This window comes from Halichoerus grypus, chromosome X (genome assembly GCF_964656455.1).
Source record: "Halichoerus grypus chromosome X, mHalGry1.hap1.1, whole genome shotgun sequence".
Lineage (NCBI taxonomy): Eukaryota > Metazoa > Chordata > Mammalia > Carnivora > Phocidae > Halichoerus > Halichoerus grypus.
Genome location: NC_135727.1, coordinates 2,632,864 through 2,652,857, shown reverse-complemented (window position 1 = coordinate 2,652,857; position 19,994 = coordinate 2,632,864). Strand labels below are relative to the sequence as shown.

The 19,994-nt window shown below is 44.2% G+C and overlaps 1 protein-coding gene across 4 annotated transcripts in view; it reads left to right on the top strand.

The window, feature by feature from the left end:
• The window catches only part of LOC118527140 (synaptonemal complex protein 3-like), a 59,126-nt gene extending 39,533 nt beyond the window's left edge, over positions 1-19,593 (top strand). For 3 of the 4 annotated variants that reach the window (XM_078065298.1, XM_078065297.1, XM_078065296.1), the window contains 7 exons: positions 13,473-13,566; positions 13,657-13,722; positions 14,388-14,457; positions 14,850-14,884; positions 16,488-16,605; positions 17,482-17,581; positions 19,365-19,593. In XM_078065298.1, the coding sequence (XP_077921424.1) occupies positions 13,473-13,566; positions 13,657-13,722; positions 14,388-14,457; positions 14,850-14,884; positions 16,488-16,605; positions 17,482-17,581; positions 19,365-19,472 (591 nt within the window). In that variant the 3' untranslated portion in view covers positions 19,473-19,593. The remainder of the gene's footprint in view (positions 1-13,472; positions 13,567-13,656; positions 13,723-14,387; positions 14,458-14,849; positions 14,885-16,487; positions 16,606-17,481; positions 17,582-19,364) is intronic. The other variant, XM_078065299.1, reaches the window with a different exon arrangement.
• Positions 19,594-19,994: the final 401 nt, after the last annotated feature.

Below are 19,994 nucleotides of genomic sequence, written 5' to 3'. Positions count from 1 at the left end.
CTACTCAGAGAAGGAGAAGCATGAGTGCTTGAGCAAAGAGCTCTACAAAGGTCAAGGTTTCCCTCAGGGCCTTATTTTAAGACTAGAGTGACTTCTCTCCCATGCCTTTCACAAACTCAGGTGGTTTCTCCCATCAAGTAGGCCAACTTTCTTCCAAAGATGCTCTGTTACCCCTCCAGTCCCTATGACCTGCCACAAGGAGACCTCCACTACCGTCCGTAACACTACTGAAATCATGCACGGCATTAGGGTTGAAAAAGTCAAGGACAGCCTCCTCTTTCCAGCAGGCGAGACCTCCATAGTTACTAATATCCAGGCGAGTGGGCGAGGTGTGTATTTCAGAACGTACTGATTTCCCTGTGTCGTGCACAAGGAGAAAAAGGTGCCCTCGTTCACAAGATAAGTCACTGCATTGTAGGTTGTCACAACAACACTAGATGTATGCCAGGTGCTTGCTACCCATGGGGAAAGACTAACAAACCTATAATCTAAGCCAACAAGGGCTTGTTATGTCTCCAACACAAAGACTGATGCAGACCCTCATGTACTGACTCAGGAAAAAAAAATTCAGACAAAGAGATCTAACCAGAGACCAATTAAGTACAAATAATACGCTTTACGTGAAGCACACATCCACACGGAGAACAACCGTATATACTTCATCGTGGGATACAAAAGACATGTAAATGCAAGAGAAAAGTCTAGAATGGTAAACAGAAATGTCCCATGGCATTGTTCCATTGAAAAGAGAAGAAGAAAAAGGATGGAAGTGTGTGGTGAGTGAGGGTAGAGATCATCGTTTTCCGAACGTTTTAAAATATTACAGGGAGGACACATTTATGTGTTCATAGGCACCAAAACCTTACTTTACAGAGATTCTAAGGAGATATGAAATGAAATACTGGATGTAAGCGAACAAAAAAGAAGGCAAGCAAAAACCGTAGCCTACCATTGCGTAGAAAGCAACGAGAATAGATTAGAGATGTCTTTGAGGTATATTTTATATTGATCAAAGGAAACAGTCATCACTAAATTGTATATATTTAAACACATAAGAGATATCGTATTGCAATCCAAGAAGAGAGAAGGGCTGCTGAATGTATGAAGGAACAATAGCCAACAATGTTCCAAAAATAAAGAAAAATATCAGGTGGTATATTGACGTGCCAAACTGCAAGCATAATACATTTCCTCCCTTCCCACTCCCCCCGCCCCCCGCACACACGAAAACACACATACAAACAGGTCTAGGCTCATCATAGTGAAACTTCTGGAAACCAGAGGGAAAAGAACTGCCTCAAAAGCAAAGAGGGAAAAACAAACATGACTAATAAGCAATATTCTCTTACTATTTTAATTAGAGAGAGCTTGACAGAATTATTTGGAGACCAAAAAAGAAAAAAAAAAAAGAAAAAGACAAAAAGGAACAATGAGACAAGAGTGCCACGATAGGAAGTGTAGGCACTTGTAGTTCTGGAGAAACCAAGGGACGATATGGTGGTTCTGGGAAGCCATGACCTCTGAGGAGGAGACCTCAGAGCTTGGGCTCAGACTTTGTCTTTTAGAGATGTTTCTTAGTTCGTGTGTGTGTCAGCTACTCGGCGTGAGCACAATATTATCCCTTAGGTTACACAAAGTAACATTAGGTCTTCCAATCCTACCCATTTGCCTCATTTGCGGACTTCAAATTTTCTCTCTCATATCGGACACATAGTAACTTCACTATAAGTAGGTGTAAATGAGTAAACTTACATCTTTAAGGGTTCGTGGGACAATCGTTAAGCAGAGGTACACGATGAGAAATATTTGGGGATCTCTGCTTTCAAGAACTCAGGTAACAATGTCCTCGTGTAATGGTGTCACTTTAGGACAGCAGAATGGGGCTGGGGTATGACAGGTTATTCAATCACCTTAACCCCCCACAAGAGGAGCTGCCATCCTCTCTTATAAAACAGGAGGGATTAGAGCTCTTAATGTCCAACTAAAGACCACACACCAGGAACACCCACAAACATGCGCGCGCGCACACACACACGACTCACATTGATAGCAGACACCGACTAGTCTCGATGTTTCTACAGTTACTCCATCTCTCCAGTCTGTAAATATCCTTGTTAAGTGTTTCTGCCTCCAGGAAAGAATGGCTTACCCCGGTTGTCATGGAAACCAGAATGTCATCAAAACATTCTCCCTGATGTTAGCTTTCTATGGAAACCAGGAAGTACTAATACATCCTCAGATGCAGAGCACTGATCTCACTCTCAGTCAATTACACCCTGACCAATCCAATGAATGAATGAGTGAGTGAGTGAATGAATGAAATATTAGAGACAATACCCAATGTTCTCAGAAAAGGCATGGAGGGCAGGGGAGTTTTCGCAAAACGGATTATGGAGGAAATAAAGTAGAAATAGATAACAGCTTCTGTTTTCCCTTCACACGTGTGCGCGTGTGTACACACACACACACACACAGACACACCACTTAGGATCCGGGTCCTGTTAAGGACCTCCTTTCAACTTGCCAGGACACATGAGGCCAGGTGTGTTTGTTTAGGTGGGATCCAAGGTCTCTCAGTCAATTTAAAATGACCCAAGAGGAGAAAAAGTGTGAGGATAAAGGACCTGGATGTCAGTGGAAGGCAAACTAGAAACTCAGGTTGCAGTAGGACCAAATGACCCTGAGTCTACACTTGGACAAATATGTATTGACAGGGTTTTCAGGACACCAATGGTTCCTGAGAAGAGAGACAACTCCCCAAAATGTCCTTGATCTAGGACAATAGGGAGATAGAGATGAACCTCTCACATTTGGGATCTGTGCTCAGCATGGACTGCTGCAACCACACTGACAATGAATACTGTGCTCAGAGATAGGGCTCCTATCATCAGGGCACACAGCACACACTTCCTCTCTCATAGTCATTTACATTAGGGGACAGAGCTGCCCTGTGATGCAGCTCTTCCTCCTGTTAATGAGCTCCAGGCAATTCTTCTGTGGCCAGTCCTGGGCAGTGATGTGCTGGAAACAGGCCTTTGGGAGGGGAGAGTGCAGTTCCAATTTCCAGGGTTTTCCTATTTCCATGATGTAAATACTCCCATTATGGCCGACTTCAAGCCACTGACATGATGTCACTGAATGCTGATTTGGCAAGTGATGCCCCAGATCAGCCCTCATGAGGTGACGGTTCCCGACACGCCCAGCACAGCCCTGGACCCCAGATTCTGGAGCAAGACAAAGCCCTCCCATTCTGTACGCAATCCAACAGAGAAGGGCAAGCTGGACTTTTATATAACTGTGCCAACCGAATGAAGGCTTTCACCGGGTTCTTAGTGTAGAGGAGAGGGAGAGAGATACCAAGACCCCCCACGTAGCCTATGTAGGTTTTGGGGACGGAAAATAGTGGGGTGCATCCATGGTCGATCTTTTCAAATCAGAGATGCTTTCTGAAAGACCGATGCAGGTTTGAGTCTCAGCTCTGCCTCTCCTCAGCTGTGTGTGACTTTCACATTGCACCCTAACATCTCTGTTCCTCAGTCTCCATTTTTTTGTCAAGTCAGCTAATAGTGTCTCTGCTCTCAAAGGGTTGATTAAACTTCATGAGGGAACCGTAGTAGACTTTGGCAGTGCCCAGTGGTCGTTCTGGGAGAGCTGGGGGTGGTCCCTGAGAACCCTCTGGAGGACCAATGAGGTCTTCTTCTCCCTACTCAGTATCAGTGAATCTGGATTGCTTGGTTGCCTTTCCATGGAAACAACAGATTGTAAGAGGTGAAGTGAAGAGGCAGGTAAGAAAACCCAGGTCTTTCCTATTCAGGTAGGTATTAAGTAGATTTGCAAAGATGGAAAACAATGCCATACTTTTAATACTTGGTTTTCAAAAATGTAGTATTTTTTTTTTTTCATAAAGCGTATTTACATGTAAGCAATAATGGGCTTAATATTATTCTTAAATGAATACATTACAATGGAACTGCTTAGGTTTTGTTTTGTTTTGTATTTTTTTCAAAATACTTCAACATTTTATTACAGTGGTCTAAGAAGCATTATCTTTAATTAAAATATTTTCTTACTGATGGGTCATAGGGTAGCTCTATTTTTAATTTTTTGAGGCACCTCCACCCTGTTTTCCAAAGTGACGGTACCAACTTGCATTCCCACCCCAAAGACAGAGATGTAGTGAAAAGAAGGGCCATATACACCCCAATGTTCATAGCAGCAATGTCCGCCATAGCCAAACTGTGGAAAGAGCCGAGATGCCCTTCAACGGAAGAATGGATAAAGAAGACGTGGTCCATATATACAAATGGAATATTACTCAGCCATCAGAAAGGAGGAATACCCAACTTTTCCATCCACATGGATGGGACTGGAGGAGATTCTGCTAAGTGAAATAAGTCAAGCAGAGAAAGACAATTATCATATGGTTTCACTTATTTGTGGAACATAAGGAATAGCATGGAGGACATTAGGAGAAGAAAGGGAAAAATGAAGGGGGGGGGCATCGGAGGGGGAGACGAACCATGAGAGACTATGGACTCTGAGAAACAAACTGAGGGTTTTAGAGGGGAGGGGGGTAGGGAGATGGGCTAGCCCGGTGGTGGGCATTAAGGAGGGCACGTACTGCACGGAGCGCTGGGTGTTATACGAAAACAATGAATCGTGGATCACTACATCAAAAACTAATGATGTGTTGTATGGTGACTAATATAACATAATAAAATAAAATTTAGAAAAAACAAGTTAAAGCAAAAAAAGAAAAAATTAAAGTATACCATCCAGTGCCATTAAGTAAATTTGCAATGTTGTGAAACCGTCACCTCTAGCTTCTTAACAAAACATTTTCATAAGTTCTAAAGGAAATCTTATACCCATCTTATACCCAGTCACTCCTCACTCCCACCTGCCCCCAACCCCTGGCAACCACAAATCTACTTTCTGTCCTTACGGCTTGGCTTATTCTGAATATTTCATATGAATGGAATCACACAATATGTAACCTTTTGTGTGTGGCTTTTTATACATAGAATAATGATTTTAAAGTCCATCTACATTGCAACATTCCCTTTTATGTCTGCATAATATTCTGTCGTATGGATATTCCACCTTAGGTTTATCCCATTCGTCTGTTGATAGAAATTTGGGTTGCCTCCACTTTGGGCTGTTTTGAATAGTGCTACTATGAACATACATGTTCATGTGTTTTTTGAATGCCTGTTTTAAATTGGGGGGTGGGGTGGGGATATCTCTGCTGCATCATAGGCTAATTATATGTTTAAGCTTTTGAGGAACCAGCAAACTGTTTTTGCTTCTTTTTATTTTTTTAAAGATTTTATTTTACTTATTTGAAAGAGAGAGAGAGCACGAGCACAAGCAGGGGGAGATGCAGACAGACAGAGAGAGAGAGAGCACGAGCACAAGCAGGGGGAGATGCAGAGAGAGAGAGAGGGAGGGAGAAGCAGGCTCCCCACCGAGCAGGGAGCCCACCACGGGGCTCGATCCCAGGACCCCGAGATCACGACCTGAGCCAAAGGCAGATGCTTAACCGACTGAGCCACCCAGGCGCCCCTCACCAAACTGTTTTTAGCAGTGGCTGTACCATTTTAAATTCCCACCAGCAGCGTATAAGGCTTCCAACTTCCCCACATTCTCAACAGCAATTTGTTATTTTCCCCCTAATGTTAGACATCCTAATGGGTGTTAGCAGCTATTGTTAGGTTTTGATTTGCAATTCCCAATGACGAGTAATGTTGAGCATATTATCATGTGACTGATGGCCATTTGTATATCTTCCTTGGAGAAATATGTATTCAGATCCCTCTCCCGTTTTTATTGTTTGCTTGGCCATTTGGTTGGAGTTGTAAGGGTTCTTTACATAATCTGGTTACTAGACTCTCCCTAGACATATGATTTGCCAATGTTTTCTCCCATCTTGTAGGATATTTTTTCTCTCTCTCTCAATAGTGTCTTTTAATGCAAAAAGACTTTCGTTTTGATGAAGGCCAACTTACCTATTTTTTTTTTCTTTTGTTGCTTTTGGTCTAATATTTAAGAAATCCAAGGTCACAAAGGTTTACTACTATGTTGTATTCTAAGACTTTTATAATTTTAGCTCTTATATTTAGGCTTTCTGTGTATGGTGTGAATATAGGGTCCAATTTCATTCATTTGTATGTGGATATACCATTGTCCCAGAGGCACCTGTTGAAGAGGCTATCCTTACCCCTCCCCCGCCCCCATTGGACGGGCATCGTCAGCCATCCCTCACCCAACACACTGGTGTGCTTACAAGAGCCAATGAAATGCTGAGCAGTATAAGGAAGGGAATTAGAAGTAAAACATAAATCATTGGCTTAGCATTAACCTGTTAACTTGAAGTAGTCAGTATGAAAGTGGGATTGCACTGAATAAAATATTGAAGCTTTGCTTCCAAATCTTAGATGAAAGAAGTAAAATGCGTGATTAAAAACAGGGAAAAAAAAAGAAACCCCAGAGCTGGTAGCAAATTAAGGCCGGTACAAAAAAGTGAAACGTTAAAAGAAACTAATATACGGGGAAGAGGGAGAGAGAGGAAGGGAGAAGGACGGAAGCAGATAGTATCCCCCAATTTCAAACTGTATAGTGTGTCTCGGTAGTGGAATGAAGTATGAATTTCACTTCCTCCGTAGATTTTATATTTTGTAAAAATTATTCTACCATGAATATTTATTGCTTTTATAATTAGAAGAAAGACTTAACAGTAGAACTTAACTAAGAGTGCTCTGTATTAAATTATTTTCGGAAAGTGGAATGTTCTTTATTAGCTAACCTCTGGGAGGATAATTTGAAAATTCATGAAATCTTCCTGGCACCACTGTAAGAAATCAAAACGTGGTGTAATGATCTAGAGATAGGATTCATCCAATACCTGTGTTTTTGTGTAGTCGGATGACAATTGAGATGCATCAGTTTGATTTCCCCTTAAACGTTTAATACAGACAAGTTCAAGTTTGGTGTTAGAAAAGCCAAAAGATGGGGCGCCTGGGTGGCTCAGTTGGTTAAGCGACTGCCTTCGGCTCAGGTCGTGATCCTGGAGTCCCAGGATCGAGTCCCGCATCGGGCTCCCTGCTCAGCGGGGGGTCTGCTTCTCCCTCTGACCCTCTTCCCTCTCGTGCTCTCTGTCTCTCATTCTCTCTCAAATAAATAAATAAAAAATCTTTAAAAAAAAAAAAAAGAAAAAAAAAAGAAAAGCCAAAAGATGGGTATTAAGGAGGGCACGTACTGCACGGAGCACTGGGTGTCATACGAAAACAATGAATCGTGGATCACCACACCAAAAACTAATGATGTACTGTATGGTGACTAACGTACCATGATAAAATAAAATTAAAAAAAAAAAAAAAGATGTTACAACTCAGTCTTGGTTATTCATGGAGCAGATACTCCACTCGTGTCCTTTGTTCCTATTTCCTTCCTGTTTTTCAGATTTTTAATAGTTTTCTAACAACCATGGACTGCATTTGCAAAACACAGTGGTGTTATGAAGCCACCAGATGGAGATGTTGAGCTGCCATTGTTGATGACAGTCAGGTCCTCCTTGACAAATACAGTGGTTCCAACTTTAGTGGGGTTGAGATCAACCGGGAGCATTTATTTAAAATGCAGATCCCAGGTTGGTACAGCCACTTTGGAAAACAGTGTGGAGGTTCCTCAAAAAATTGAAAATAGAGCTACCCTATGACCCAGCAATTGCACTCCCGGGTGTTTACCCCAAAGACACAGATGTAGTGAAAAGAAGGGCCATATGCACCCCAATGTTCACAGCAGCAATGTCCGCCATAGCCAAACTGTGGAAAGAGCCGAGATGCCCTTCAACAGATGAATGGGTAAAGAAGATGTGGTCCATATATACAAATGGAATATTACTCAGCCATCAGAAAGGGTGAATACCCAACTTTTACATCCACATGGATGGGACTGGAGGAGATTCTGCTAAATGAAATAAGTCAAGCAGAGAAAGACAATTATCATATGGTTTCACTTATTTGTGGAACATAAGGAATAGCATGGAGGACATTAGGAGAAGGAAGGGAAAAATGAAGGGGGGGGAATCGGCGGGGGGGGGGGGGCCAAACCACGAGAGACTATGGACTCTGAGAAACAAACTGAGAGTTTTAGAGGGGAGGGGGGTGGGGGGATGGGCTAGCCCGGTGATGGGCATTAAGGAGGGCACGTACTGCACGGAGCACTGGGTGTTATACGAAAACAATGGATCGTGGATCACCACATGAAAAACTAATGATGTACTGTATGGTGACTAGCCTAACATAATAAAATGAAATAAAAAAAAAAAAAAGAAAATGTAAAATCTTTTTTTAGATTATAAAATCACCTGCCTATTTTTGTACTTAAAAAGTTATTTACAGTTTAATGGACAGCTTTACTGATATTTGTCAGATGAGAACCTTTAATAAAAGACATGAGTTGAATTTCTTTAAAAAAAAAAGAAATTTCCAGAATGAAAGCGGGTAACAGGAGAGTATGCAGTTATGGAGGCCAAAGGAGAACAAAGAGAGTGGAAGGAAAAAAAGAAGAGAGGGGTCAACCAGACTGCACATAGGTTTTTTTTTTGCTTTTATTCAAACATCTATCGTCTTCTCTGACTTCTTTTGGAGAAATACTGCCTTAAAGAATAAGAATGCCCTTGTGACATTTGACGTACCCTAAATAATTCGTATACTTGAAATATATATTTCCCGTCCCAAACCCACCTTTGTTAATGAAATGTTATATTTAATCCTGATGATGAAAATAATTCATTTTTTTATGCTTTGAAATATATAGCGGGCACTAGTTTGCATTCACTGTTGCATATTCAGGAAATTGCGTACCAGTGACTAAAAGAGTGGCCATAATGATGGCAATATAATAATTATTTTAACATAATCACAATTATATAGAATTAATTATGAACATTAATATCATTATACTGTTATTAATATTTGAGTGCTCGCTTTATATCACTGAGCGCCCATAAGGGTTTTTATGCTTTATTTTGCTTAATTTCATCCAAAATATTATGAGACAAATACTATCGTTATGCCTTTAAGGTAGTGAGAAAGTCAGCGAGGCTTAGAGAAGTCAAGAAATTAGTTCAGTGTCTCACAGTCCCTAAGTGGGACAGCCTCGTTTAATTTCGTGCTGGACTTTCAGTTCATGCTTTGAGCATTTTTGTGAGTTTCCCTTTAAGAAAACCCAATGTAGTCAAGTTTTACATTAATTTTAGAAAGGCACAGGTTGCAGGGACTTTCAGCTCACCACCTAAACCCTTGCGTGCCTCTTCTTCCTGGGCCCCCAACCTAGGCATCATTTCCCAGCTTTCCTTGCTGTTGGATATGCTGTGTGGCTGAGATCTAGGCAACGGGATGTCAGCGGAAATGATGTGTGCCGCTGCCAGACCTAACTCGTAAAAACCTCATACCGGGTGCACCTCTCTGCTCTTTTCCCCTTCTAGCAAACTGCAAAGCAGACCGCCTCTGGGTCCCTGTAGAAGTGCATGGATAATGCCCACCAGGAGGACATATTCACTTTCCCGGAAATGTTACAGGAGAAATAAACGAAGTAGTTTTTTTTTTTTTTTTTTTAAGATTTTATTTATTTATTTGACAGAGAGAGACACAGCGAGAGAGGGAACACAAGCAGGGGGAGCGGGAGAGGGAGAAGCAGGCTTCCCGCCGAGCAGGGAGCCCGATGCGGGGCTCGATCCCAGGACCCCGGGATCACGACCCGAGCCGAAGGCAGACGCCCAACGACTGAGCCACCCAGGCGCCCTAAACGAAGTACTTTTGAGTCATTATACATGTTTGGGTTTAAATGTTGCAGTAATAGTCTACCACACCTGATACGAGTTGGGTAAAAATAAATTTCAGGTACGTACTGCTCTATCATTATGAATTGCATTTTACTGCATTTTTAACACACAGTAGGAATCCATACTTCAGGGCTGGTACCACAGCTCAAGGAGCCAGGATCTTCTTTCTTCTTGTCCCTCTATCCTTAACTGTGGCTTTTGTCTCCAAGGACACAGGCATTGGATCTGCATTGCTGGCAAGACAAGGGGGAAAGCTCAAAGGGGGAAACCAGCTGCGTCTTTCCAGTTCATGAAGCTCTCCCAGGAATGCCACCAGGGTCATCTGGGACAAGTATCATGGCCAGCCCAGGAGCTGGACTGGGCCATGTGCTCACCTCTATATGCAACGGGGTCAAGGTTCTGTTAGTAAGGATGAAAGGGTGAAGGATGGAATGCTTAGGTACGTACAGGACCCACCACAGCACTTACCTTACGCTGTCTTTATTAATTACCCAAATCCCTTGTGGGAGCTTCTTACAAATTCAGATTCCCGTCCTCGTGCCAGCCATAAAGAATCAGCATGTCCCTGAAAATTTGGGACCTGAAAGCAGTTGTTGAGCTACTGATCTTTGCTCTACCGAGGATAACCCCTTTTCCTTGTCACCTGGTCTGGTCTGCACGAACTCTTCAATGGGTTTGTCATTTCATAACGTTTAGGTGCGCTCCAAAATGTCAGAGAGAGTACCTTCCTCGATTAACTTGTTTTGAACTCTACATCGAAAACAACCACCTTGTAAAAGGACTTCCACGTCTACAGCGACACTCTTCAAACCATTTTCTGTATTACTGGAAGAGACAGACACTGCTAGAGATCACGATTTACAGCTGAAGATGTGGTTTATTCCCAGAGCAGCAAAGTGACACTGAACAGTGACAGGCAAGGGCCGGGGGAGAGCAATGGGTCAAAATACCAAAGGTCTGGTCCTAGCTCTACTGTGCAGCTCAGCAAACTTGGGTGAGCATTTCTACCCTTTGATCCTTGTCCTCTTAAATTATAAACTGGCCTTACACTAATTCACCTTCCAGAGGGTTATTAAGATAATTAAATGAGTCGGGGGTATGTATACTTTCAAAGGGCAGTAAAGCTCACAGAAATGTTGTTTTTGTTTATGGGCAAACAGTGACCAGTATGAATTGCAAGCTCCGAATCTGGTTGGTAGAATTATACAGGTTTCCCGCATGGTCAAAGTGAGGCAAAAGAGTGCAGTCTCATTAGCACACAGATGATTGGATCACAGCGCCGTGAGAGGAGAGAGGCGACACAAGTCACAGTGACAGGCAAAGGAAGGAGTGTCAACCGAGACTCGACAGAGAAGTTGGTTGAGCTTGTTCAAAGGCCCAGTGGCAGGAAACAGCAATGGCGTGCTTGAGGAAACTGCAAGAAGCTCTGGATGGAGAGCATAAGAGGGGAGTCAAACCAGGCAAGATGCTAAGGGTCCTCATATGTAGGGTAGACCCTCTTGTGGAGGCTCTGAGGAATCACCGAAGGATCTCAGGCATCATAGTGTAAGCTAATCTCCGAGGATTCAGAGTTAGACAGATCTGACTTAGAACCTTCATTCTACCACAAGCTGTGGTTTTGGCACAGGATAAATGAAGTGACTGGTGGAATAGAGAAGCAGAATCAGGGACATGGAGAAAGTTGACATATGACAGACACGGCACGGCTGATAGCGGGGAAAGCATGCACCATTCAATAAAGGAGGATGGTACAATTATTTTTTCCGTGGGAGGAAAAAAGCAAGTGGAGAAGTAGGAACCACTGTGCACTGCTGGTGGGACTCCTCTAACTCTTGGGCTCCTTTAAACGCCGCAAAACACAATCGCACGTATGCCAGACACTGGAATATTGCTAGCGTCACTGCTCGTAAGGGCTCTCCAGTGGAAGGTATCCACACGTCCACGGACAAGACAACGGATGAACGAATGGAGGAGTGGTTCCACAACGGTGTGTGCTACAACAGGGCAGACGACAGCAGGACGGCTCTGCGGAATAGTCCAGGCGCTGTCAGGGCGCAACGTTGGGTGGAAAAGGAAGCGGCGGAACACTAGGCAGAAGGCGATACAGTTTATTGTACTCCCCGGGCAACACAGCAGGAGGCCAGGACAGTCAAGGATACACACACGGGTCTCTAAGACAAAACAAAAACCAACCAGCCGACCAGCCAACCAACCAGAAAACAAACCCTAGAAAACGGAGGGGGTTGGTTTACGCAGGACACGCAGCAGGATGGCGATTCCTCTGCGAGCGGAAGCGGTGGGTGGGAAGGGCCCCCCCCCCCCCCCCCGGGAGGAGACTGAGTAGGAACTGTTACAAGTGTCCCACGTCGGGAAGGTGGAGGCTTGAGCACCTACGTGTTCCACACTCCCGTATCCTTTTGTGATTTCCCAGGAAGAGGACCCGTGAAACGTCCTTGAATATGGTAGACCCGGAGCCGCCCAGCCGGGGCCTCGATGCTCGATGCTCGATGCTCGATGCTCGATGCTCGATGGTCGATGGTCGATGCTCGGCACCAGCGCGCCCGGAGGCGCAGTTGGTCCAGGGGGCGTGTCTCGGCCGAGGTCCCGCCTCCCGCATGCGCGCTGCGCCGGCCAATCAGTAACGCTCCCGCCCAGGCGAGGCTGGCGAGCTCCTCTCCGGCGCGAGGCCCTCAGAGGAGCGTCGCGGAGGACGTGGTGTGGAGGTCGCTGTGCAGATGGAGGGATGGAGGGAGGGACAGAGAGACAGAGGATGGGGGTGGGGCATAGGGGACCCTCAGGGAGGCCCAGGCGGCTAGGGGAGGCGGGCCCGGCGGCACTGTGTGGCCATGGGGGTCTCCTCAGACGTGAGGGGGCCAGGGTGTGGGGCAGCGGCGGCTGGGCTGGCCTCTGAGGGGATGTCCCCACGGGGTCGTCGGGGGCTCCGGCAGGACACGACGAGGGCGCCTGGGTGGCTCAGTTGGTTAAGCGGCAGGACACGACGAGGCCCCCGAGGGCGGGGCTGGCAGGGCCCGCGGGGCCGGCAGGGCAGCGGGCGGGTCCGACGGTCCCCGCCCCACTTCCTGGGAGGGTCACAGCTGGTGAGGAGGGTCCGTCTGCGTCTGTCCCTCCTGCCCGGCCACCCGGCAGGACAGTTTGGTCCCCGGAGGTCGTCCTGGGGTCCAGATGGCGTGTCGAGGAGCCGCCCTGGACCTGACGGTCCCCGGACAGGTCCGGACAGGGGCAGAACGGTTTATTCCCCATCCATTCGGAGGGGGACACTTAACGTTAGTCCCGGCCACGGTTGGGCCTCCGGACCAGCACATTGTCCCGCGGGGGGCCTAGGGGTGGGGACGGCCTCTGTCCCAACGTAGGGCGACAGAATGCGGCGGAAGGTCCTGGCACTCAGATGTCCCGGGGCAGGTCGCATGCGCTCGGTCGGAGCCGGGGGGGGGAGGGGCGGGGGCCGGGGGGAGGGAGGGGTCCACCGTCCCCATCGTCTTTGTCCCCTCCTGGTCCAACAAGAGACACGAGGGCACGCACTCTCTGATCCGCGCAGAGGACCCTCGCCTGGCATCGCTCACTGACCGTGTCCCCCCATTTCCTTAACGCGTGTCTGTGCTCACAGCGTGCAGGAGAGCTCAGAAGACACCTCCTCGGGATGGCGCCGGCTGGCAGGAAGCGCCTGGGCAGAGCTGCGAAGGCCCCGGTGGAGGCTCAGGGTAGGGCAGCCTATGCCTTTGGGAGACAAGAGGGAAGAGAGCTGAGGGGGCCAGAGGCTGAAGGTACTGCCTATCTGACACCTTTTGCAGATACCGCGCTTGTTGATGGCGCACGCCGGGCAGGTCACCGCTTTGGAGTCCCCAGCGTTGTAAACAGTAAAATCCTCGTGTGTGTGTGTATCTGTCTGTCTCTGTCTCTGTGTGTCTGTTCTGTCTCTCTGTGTGTCTGTGTGTCTGTCTCTGTGTGTCTGTCTGCGTGTGTCTGTCTGCGTGTGTGTGTGTGTGTGTGTGTGTGTGTGTGTGTAAAGCAGTTCCACGTACCGGAGGTTGCCCACTTGATCCTCCTGTCCCAGACCAGGATTACCGAGGCTTAGATAGCAGCTCTTCTGCTCCCCCGCAGTCCTTCTTTCCAAAATATCTCACACCTGCTGGGTGAGGTACTCTGGCATTAACCTTGAAAGGCTTGTAACGCCGTCTCCATCGCATGGTCCTGGTCGCCGATCTAGTTTCATCTGGCCTTGCACATGCAGGCTTCCTTTCCTGGGTCTGCCTTAGAAAACTTTTGTTTGCGAGACGGAGGCCTAAAAAACTCCACGGTGAAGGTATTGCTCCCTGAAAACTGATCAAAATGCCGTACTTCATTTTATTGTTTTAGATTTCAATGCAATGAGCCAACGTGTAGTACATCATTCGTTTGTGGCAGAATGTTCAGTGATTCCTTAGTTGCGTATAACACCCGGTGCTCACCACATCACGTGCCCTCCTTGGTGCCCACCACCACACTTCATTTTAAAATGTTTTCCGCTTCTATTTCAACGCAGGAAACAGTCCACTGACTGAATACTACGGGGGAAGAAGTCCTCCAGCAGGAACATTTCTGGCAGATGTGGGGTAACGCGTTTAAAGTAATTTTCCCGGGCGCCTGGGTGGCTCAGTTGGTTAAGCGACTGCCTTCAGCTCAGGTCATGATCCTGGAGTCCCGGGATCGAGTCCCGCATCGGGCTCCCTGCTCGGCAGGGAGTCTGCTTCTCCCTCTGACCCTCCCCCCTCTCATGCTCTCTCTCTATCTCATTCTCTCTCAAATGAATAAATAAAATCTTTAAAAAAAAAAAAAAAATAAAGTAATTTTCCCTTGACCCGTAAGGTACTTTAAGAAAAATAAAGGTTGGCTCAGGTAACAAGTATGTGAAGTGTGTGAAGCCCTTGGCATGACATATTTCACCCAAAACATGCGTGCTGTTTTAGGTACCCTTAATTAAATACCTGATGTCATTTCTTTACAGGAATGAATTGCAGAACATGTTGGAAAGATTTGAAGGTATGATTTAGGAGCTATTTCAGCGAAAGTAAGTTGTTTTGAGCCATAGAACACATATTAACGAGAGATGTTAATCAGTGGGCTACCACACTGTTATTTAATGCCTTGTTCTCAGATACAGGATTTTCCTTAAGTATTTAGCGTGATTTGGCTTCATAGATTTCCTTAGTTCCCCTTTTTACTGTGGATGTGCAGAGACCGGGGCTGCCAGTGGTGAGGTAAGAGTGATGCTTTTATTTTATACGTGGGTACATTTGATGGACTGTGGGGATATTAGGAGAATTGGCACGAAATAATCTGTCTTCCACTTCGTGTCCCAGAGTGAGTGATACATCGGTTTTTAATATCAATTTTTAATTTTCTCATTGTAGTTATTTTCCTTGACTTTTCTATTTATTTTCTTTGGTACAGAGGTTTAAATTGAAGCCTGTAAAATAAGTCTTTGTCATGATGCTTATACACTAATAGACCGTGCAGTGGAAAACTAAAGACCACTTTGCCAGCATGCTAGCAACGTGTGATCAGAACCAATAAACCTAAAAGTTTTCAGCTGTTCTGTCAGATGTCACTTAAACATTAACCGGGTTACAGGGCAGGACTCTTAGTATAAAAGAGTCTGAGTCGATTTTTGAGTCCTCTATATGGATCAGTCATACAAGCAGGTACGTCTTGAAAGCTTTGCTCTGTTCGGTGGTGTCAGGGTTCTCGGTGTGTGAGCTGTCTCATACATTGATTATTCTACGTGGCAAACTGGATATATAAAGTGGTTGTGTAACAGTGCGCCTTTTCCCGGTCCCTGGAAAACAGCTATTGATGGCCGATGCAGAACACGCAGTCAAATGCTTAGGAAAGCGTTTTCTGAAATATTAAAAATTTTACTAATTGCAAAGGTGCTTTTTAAAAAGGCTGTAAGAAAAACTCCATTTGTTTACTAAGAAACGTATTTAGGAAGTGTTTTTGAATAAATTCTTTTATTTCCTTAAACTCTCCACGGTCTTTTAACTCAAATATACTTAAAATCCTCATTGACTAAATTAACACACACACACACACACACACACACACACACACACACACCCCTTTCTTCTCTTTTCATTTATTTATTTGTATCCCTTTTGGACACTTTTAAAACAGAATGATAAAGTGTGTTTTATATATCGACTTTTAACAAGAATCCATCTCAATGAGTCCTTTGATTTGGAGGATATTTTATAAATTTATTAAAGACCAGCCCGTACAACGGTCTTTTCATGAGAAAATTAAAAGACTGTCATTGAGGAAACCCCCCCCCCCATTTTTATTTCACACATTTTGGGAGATAGTAACTTTTGTTTATTAGCTCTTTTTCCAGGATAAGTTAAATAAAAGGTGTGTGCAGGCAAAAACAAACAAACAAACAAATTAGAATTCAGATATCAGTAACTGAAAGATTTCACAGGTGAAAAAAAAGAAGCGAATAATCTTGATTTCTGATGTGAGGCCTTTTTAAAAAATGCTAGTTTTCTTTCCAGTGCTGCTGAACCAATATTGCCTATGTTGTCTTGAGTAAGCTGCAAAAGAGGATTTTCAGCATTAAATGTCAATAAGTGTATGCTTAATATAGGTGACATTAGAAACCTTTTTCATGAAAAGAGGAAAAGATGCATGATGGATACCAGAGCTTCTGTCAAAAACATTAACCAGAAAATTGAGCGTGTTTGGAAAGCCCAGGAAGAGCAAAGGTAACGTTGTTGGTTTTTGGAGCCAGAAGCTGTGTGCAATTTCTTAGTATTTGTGGTTACAGATTAATTCAAAATAATGCTGTCGTCCTCTATCCGTCGGAGTCTCTATTGAAAAATACGTTTGGCTTGATTTGTATCTCAGCAAATAGTTCCTTTAGTCCTGTAAGTTCACACCTTAATTGAAAAGAGATGTATTATCTAGAGGTCAATAAAGATAACCCCTTTTTTCTCCTTTCAAATTGTAATTGAGCTTTCTTAGTATAAGAAAAAATTATATTCGTTCTTGGAGTATGCGAGCTGAGTAAGAGGCAAACGTCTTACGACAGTTAGCTGTATTCAATTATGCAGAAAAGATTAATCTTATATTTGAATATTTTTGAAATGTATCCCTATTGGGTTCACTGTTCTTTTGTACAAAATCTTTATTGTGCCACAGTGGGTAAAAAGTGAAATATTACTGTTTGGGAGAGTTACGTTATATAAGTGAATACGATACCCTCATTGAACCTATTTATCATTCCACGACCTATGTGTTATTCAGCAAATGGATGAAAATGAAAAAATAAAAACAAAACCCCTTGTAGATAAAATGCATTTTTTTTTTGGGAAAATTTATAATGCAATAAATCTCCCTTAGTTTTCAAGAGTGAAGGCATTCGGGAGAGCATCCCTCTTAAGACGGTTAGCGGTGAGTGACAGTTAGCAGTGAGAGGAAGCCATCCGCTTTATTTTGCTATTTTCCATCAGAAATTTTCAGCTGTGATCATCCCCTTCTCCCTTTATAGGACATTTACGTGCAGTCAATTTGGTTTTGAATGGGTTTGCTTTTCTCTTAACAATATAAAGTATGACCCTATTCATTATTATGTCTTACAGGCAGAAGCTTTATCACGAATACTGTCAGCAGTTTCTAACTTTGCTTCGAGAGTGGAATATAGATGTGCAGAGAGCCAAGGAAGAAGAAGAAAAACTAGCTGTTGGTATCAGGCTTAGCTTTATAATTAATCTATTGTAACCGAGTCTCAAGTAGGAACGGTGAGCCTGGCCGCACCTCAGACCTGTAGATTTGAGCCAGAGTCCTGTTTCCATTGCTGGCTACGTGTGTGGGCCCCGATCTCAGAAAAATCAGAGAGGCACAGGCCCACACCCTACTCACAAGAGCCCTTGGTCTTTACTTCCTCTCTTGGTTGGGATTCCTGCAGTTCCAAGGGACAGGCGTTGGCCAAAGTGCAAAAGAGGGATGCCCTGGTTTATCTGAAGAAGTCAAAGGGAGTTTTGCGCCAGGTACAGCTGAATGAGTCCGGGTACCAGGTGCTCAGGCAGTGCCGTCTGGGCTCTGTCTCCATCTCCTAGTAGGCCCTCTCCACGGGGTCAGCGTGATAGCACCTTACAATCCTAGATTCACTACCGGGTTAGTGACCCCAGTGTACGGAGATAACCTTTCTCCATAGGTCCGGCAGAAAAGTCCCCTGGGCTGCTATCAACAATCTAGTTTCAATCGTTTGCTCATTCCTGAACGAGTCATTGAGTTCAGGGCATGGTTCGCCCTTAACGGACAGGCCTGTATCACATTTAGGAGTAAGGATGGTGGAGGAGATGTTGCTTTTTGAGGGCAGAGCGGGAGGCCTGGGACTGTTTCCTGAGAGTGGGCCAGTGAACGGACAAGGGAAATATCATTGCCAAGCAACGTTCCGGTCCAATGCGGCTTGGTGTCGTAGCAATCCCAAATTTATATGAGACTAGTACTCATGGTCGTGGTTGTGTCTGAGCCGCCGGAGAGCTGGATTTTCCAGGGTTGGCCTGAGGTTAGCCGTGCACCTCGACAGAGTGAGAAGGGGGCGAAGTATATAAACAAGGGTGTAGGTATAACCATTGGCCACGGATTTAGCTGGAAAGGGGGAAAATGAGGACAGAGGGTGGAGACAGGGGACGATGAAAACTGTTCCATTCAGTGGATGTCGGATCCCGCTAGGGTACTGAGCTGTAGTATGAAAGGGAGCGAGCCACAAACGCAGGGACGTAGAGGTGGAATGTTGGGGAAAGTGGACAGACAGTGTGGTACAGGGGTCAGGAGCCCGGACGCTGGGACGATAATGTTTGGGATCCAGTTCTGATTTCCTAATTGCTAGCTGTGAAACCGTGGACAAATTGCTTTTCTCTGAGCCTCAGTTTCCTCACCTATGAGAGGGAGTATAAGGAGAGTACTTATAGGTTTTTTGTCTTTGTTTTTGTTTTTAGGATTTACATGAGCTCCTCTGTAATAAGCTTATTTGAAATGGTTCAGAACAGTATCTGTACCGAGTTCCTCTATAAGTCTTTGCTATTAGTAACGTCATGTAAATGTTTCAGTTATCGGGCTGACAAAATCTAAGGTATGACTCTGAAAGTGAGTGGCTAAGTAGGGATAGAACAAGATCACTGGTGGAGGAACAGGAAGATCATGGAAGGATTATTGGAAGGATCATGTGTGTGGATTTTGAAATCAACAAGAATAAGATATATGTTTTGAATATTGCTAAGAAAGGAAATTTCCTACTTAGTGACCAGCAGACAAGACCACCGTGGTGTTTTTGTATGTTACTGGTAAACACAAACGATGTAAACTAGGTCACGATATTTGATAAAAGAGAAGATACTAAAAAAATATTTACTTAAAAACGATTCAAGTTCAATCTAGATTTTTTTGTTGTTGTTAAATTTTAGATTTTACCCAAATGGTCATCACAGCTTTTTTTTTTTTTTTTCTTTTATATTTGTAGAATATACTTCAACAGCAACAAGAGGTTTTGCAACACTCTAGAACGGTTCAGAGCCAGAGAATGCAAGCAATTAAAGGGTTGTATGAGCAATTCTTGGAGGTCCGTTGAATTTGGTAACACAGTGTATTCTCATAAAATGTAATCTGTATATGGAAGTAGAAAATAATTGTTTTTCCTTCTCAATACATGTTAAAAACATTTTGGTTATGCCTCTAAAATCAATTAAAATTAATTGGGCATTTTCCACTTTGAATTCATTGTTCTGATTTAACATAAATGCTAAACGTACTTCTACTTTTCAGATTCATTCACGGTTTTGTGGGTGTTACTCAAAACAGGGACTGGTAGATTGGGAATTTTACCAAGAAATATGCATATCGTGCATGAAACTGATCCTTTATTAACAATTTAATCATGGTTCTTTGTTCCAGAGTCCGCCTTTCTTAGGAGAGCAGTGATGAATACATAGTTTGAAAGTAGGAAGTCTTGAAATCATTTCTCGATGTCATTTACTTTTCTTTGTGCTGCCAGTGTTTCTTAAACAGCAAGTAGCCAATTTTATTCTCAATTGCATTTTATAAGTCTTTTATGGCATATTTGCTTTCAGAATTATTAAAGTGACTAAAAGCG